Source organism: Fulmarus glacialis, unplaced genomic scaffold (assembly GCF_000690835.1).
Source record: "Fulmarus glacialis isolate BGI_N327 unplaced genomic scaffold, ASM69083v1 scaffold11005, whole genome shotgun sequence".
Classification (NCBI taxonomy): Eukaryota; Metazoa; Chordata; class Aves; order Procellariiformes; family Procellariidae; genus Fulmarus; species Fulmarus glacialis.
Window position 1 is genome coordinate 3,201 of NW_009212350.1, and position 3,592 is coordinate 6,792.

The following is a 3,592-nucleotide window of genomic DNA, read 5'->3' on the forward strand; positions in this document are numbered from 1 at the left end:
AGAGCGAAGTCTAGGTTCAAAGCCTTCCTCAGTCTGAGAAAGTTAAACCTTGATGGCCTACCTCCCATGAAAATGCACTTTCACCCCTTCTTGGGGCCAGAACCAGGGGAAGAACCAGAGGGGGCTAGTCTTTGAGGGCTGGTCCTTAAGCCAACTCTTCCTCTTAGACAGATTTGGGTTGCAGTCCCAAGACACAAAAATAGTTAATGGACTCACCATCAGCTTGTCCTCCAGGTGTGTTTTAAAAGAAAGCATTTAGACATGGGCTTGGTTCTCTAGGCAAAAAATAAGTAGCTGCAGTCAGGATACTCTGGACTCAAGGTCCTGTGTCACTGGAGGTCCATCCAGACTTAAGCTCCTTACCATCCAGAGACAGTAAAAGATGTCAGACACCATCTGGCCGTCAGTGTTTTCTACAGTCTTGCCCAACACAATGCACCATCTTGTCTGCATCCCACCTGGGGCTCCTCGCTGTCCCCGTGTAGCACTGAGGAAAGCCAGACACCCCTCTCTGGGTGCTTGCATCAGACCTGCGTGACTGGAGCTGGCTGTGAGCCTTGTCCTGGCTAACCACTACACCTCTTCTTCATGTGGGTACTGCTCACAGGTCACAGTACAGACAACTTCTAATCTTTGGGCAAACTCAGCACATTAAGCTTTTGTGGTATGTCACTATAACACATTTTCCAAAACTTGAACGCCTCTTGATCCTGTTTTCTGGAATCTTTCTTACATTCCAGCACCTTTTCCAAAATACTGTGGTAACAGCCTCTCGGATCAGTGTACAGCTGTGCTAGCTCCCTCACCCTTCTCAGACACTGCTCGTGTATCCTGGGATTTCACTGGTTGCCGCAAATAGTATTGGATTAGGAGTTTTAAGCAACCATTTATCACCTCCTTTTTAGGTTTACTTCACACCGGGGTGCAATAAAACCGCCTTGAGTCTCATAATATCTAGCCCAATTGCAACTTCCACAGGAGGCGTGGGGTCATTAACAAGAAGGAAGATTTTAAATTGTTTTAGAAGCCAGCTCATGCTAGTTTTTGAATTAGCTCCTCATGTACCCCAGGAAACTGGTTTGAGAATTGGGATGGCGAGTGGCAGGCAGGGGACCGGTGCAGCTAAAGAAAGCGCATGAGCCACTTCAGAAGATATGTTCCAAATTCCTCCCCAGGTCTTTTGCCTTTTATTCTCCAATTCAGGTATTACATTTCCACTGGTTTCCACCAGGATTGTGCATGCACCTTGACATGTTCACAGAAGTTCCACGATACAGAGTTTCACAACTGGGACAGGTCCCTACAATTGGGACACCAGGGTGACAAAACAGATTCTGGAGAATTTCCCACTGAAGGGGATGGAGAGAACATAATTACCACATCGTAGCACTACAATGCCTTATAAACATAGAATAGGCTAGATCCATTTACCACAAAAATCACAGAAAGTAACTGATCAAAGAATATCTTTTTTATGTAAAATATACATTTGTAGGATATAATTTTAATACATCTTTTATACTTATTGATGTTGGGTTTGCAACACTTTGAATTAAAAAAAAAAAAAAAACAAAATAGTCTTGCTGCCAGAATTTTATTTCTCATAATACTTATAGTTTGAGGTAACAATGCAAGAAGACTGTGTGCTGTGAACAAAGTCGGTGATGTTTGTCTGCAGTCACATTTCTGTTATCAAAGTGAAAAGTAAACTTAAGACTTGGCATGTACACTAGAATTCATACAAATATAGGTCATGGCAAACTGAGAAAGCAAGGACTTATGCAAACCTACTCTGTTCATATTTGTGACCGTTGCAAAATACACCATTATTATGACAGAAGTCAAGACAGATGTAGTTTACATCACTATTGTTATTAAGCGTGTGTCTTTGTATGATCCACAGCACAACTTACTGCAGGAACCAGGAAGAATACACACAGGGGTGTGGATCTTTGCATGGAGCCTTAGCAATGATGACTTGAATTCAGCTTTCCTTGATATAGATAAAAACTGATATTCCATGCACACACGTTTTATTTACAGCTGACTCATCAACAGTGACTAGTCACCCCTTCCTCCAGTAGCAGTAATTATGAGCAGTCTTTAATCTTCTTTAACAAGCTCTACTTCGCATGTAAAGTCTCAGTGACCTCCTCAAGGCGTGAGTTGTTTATCAGGGCCCATTCAGCAGCAGCAGTCTCTTTCCAGTACAGTCCTTGGTATGGCTAAATTCCACTGTCCCTTTTTCAGCAGTCAAAAATCCATGATAAATTCTGTACAACACTGTAGTTAATATAACAGCAGCACCAGATATTATATTAATTCCTTTGCTAAAAGCAATTATCTCTCTATCGACAATATCCTACCAAAACTAAATCAATGTACATCTCTAAATATCAGAAATGTATACTTTGATAAATACATTATTGTACAAGAATTCTGACATGCAGGTCATGCTATTGGGCTAGGCTATATACAGAAGAACATGTTACATGGTCAACAATAAGTTATATTTCTTTTCCTAACAAAAAATAAAACATGACAATCAGGGATTATTCAACAATCTCAAGGATCTGTTAAGATTTGGGTTGTTACGGTCTTCCCCATGTAGTTCTAAAACTCTATGGTTTAGGGTAATTTTTCCTCACCAGCCCAGAACATCAAATCTGCCATTGCATTTGTCCTGTTGCATAAACAAAGGTTAATATTGAATGAAAAAGCCACTAGAGGAGATACAGTTTCAAAACTGTAATGAATGCTGGTTGCTAGGAGGAAGATTGATGCAATAGGCAACCGGTCAGTACTGTAAAGCCGCTACTAAATCCCACCCAAAAAATCTTCAGAGTGCTCACGTGAGTTAGTCTAGGCGATACTAACTTGCATTTGAAAAATATATATATTTGTATCTATACACATAAGTATAGTCCATATGAAAAAAAGAGAAAAGGAGAAAAATGTCCTTAGTTAACCTTAAAAGAGGGGAGCATTTTAACAGTATTTCTGTGCTTTATGGAGACAGATGGAGAATACAGTAGACAGGTTGCAAAACAGACAGACAAACAACATATAGGACAAAGCACCTCAAAAAACATTGACTGAAGAAAGTTTTGACGCTCATGAGCCAGAGGTATAAGGCTGGTCAAAAACCCAACTTGAGAACTACTACCCTCTTACAGTGGTACAAAAAAGCCCCCAATAATCTTCTCAATTTTACTTGGTACTCAGCCTCTGAAAATGTTGAAGAACCCTGGAGTAGAGAAATGACTACAGTACCAAGCAGCACTTGCTAGCTTAAAATTGCAAGTCTGGATGGCGTTTACCTTTCTTGCATGTTTTGTGCCTTCCCCAAGCCATTAAGAAAGAGATCTGGCTTCTGCTTGCGTGTAACCAGTAATGACAACCTCTTTGCAGTTATCTGTGTGCAAACAACCGGAGACATTCAGAACTCTGATACAGCAATCCAGTACCGAAGTAAGTTAATCACAAAATAAAGCCATTTATAAACAAGTAGATCGTTAAAAAATAAAGGAAAAGGTTAAACAAAGAAAAACAATCCCACATGCAGACCAGTTTATCAGTGCTTTCATTTCAG

General features: G+C 40.4%; 1 protein-coding gene across 1 annotated transcript in view; it reads right to left on the reverse strand.

The window, feature by feature from the left end:
* Positions 1–1,600: 1,600 nt before the first annotated feature.
* Positions 1,601–3,592, reverse strand: part of LOC104076844 (potassium voltage-gated channel subfamily C member 2-like) — a gene marked incomplete at its 5' end in the record, with an annotated part of 10,113 nt that continues 8,121 nt past the window's right edge. The window contains one exon of the mRNA XM_009577855.1: positions 1,601–2,283. Coding sequence (XP_009576150.1) covers positions 2,174–2,283 — 110 coding nt within the window. The remainder of the gene's footprint in view (positions 2,284–3,592) is intronic.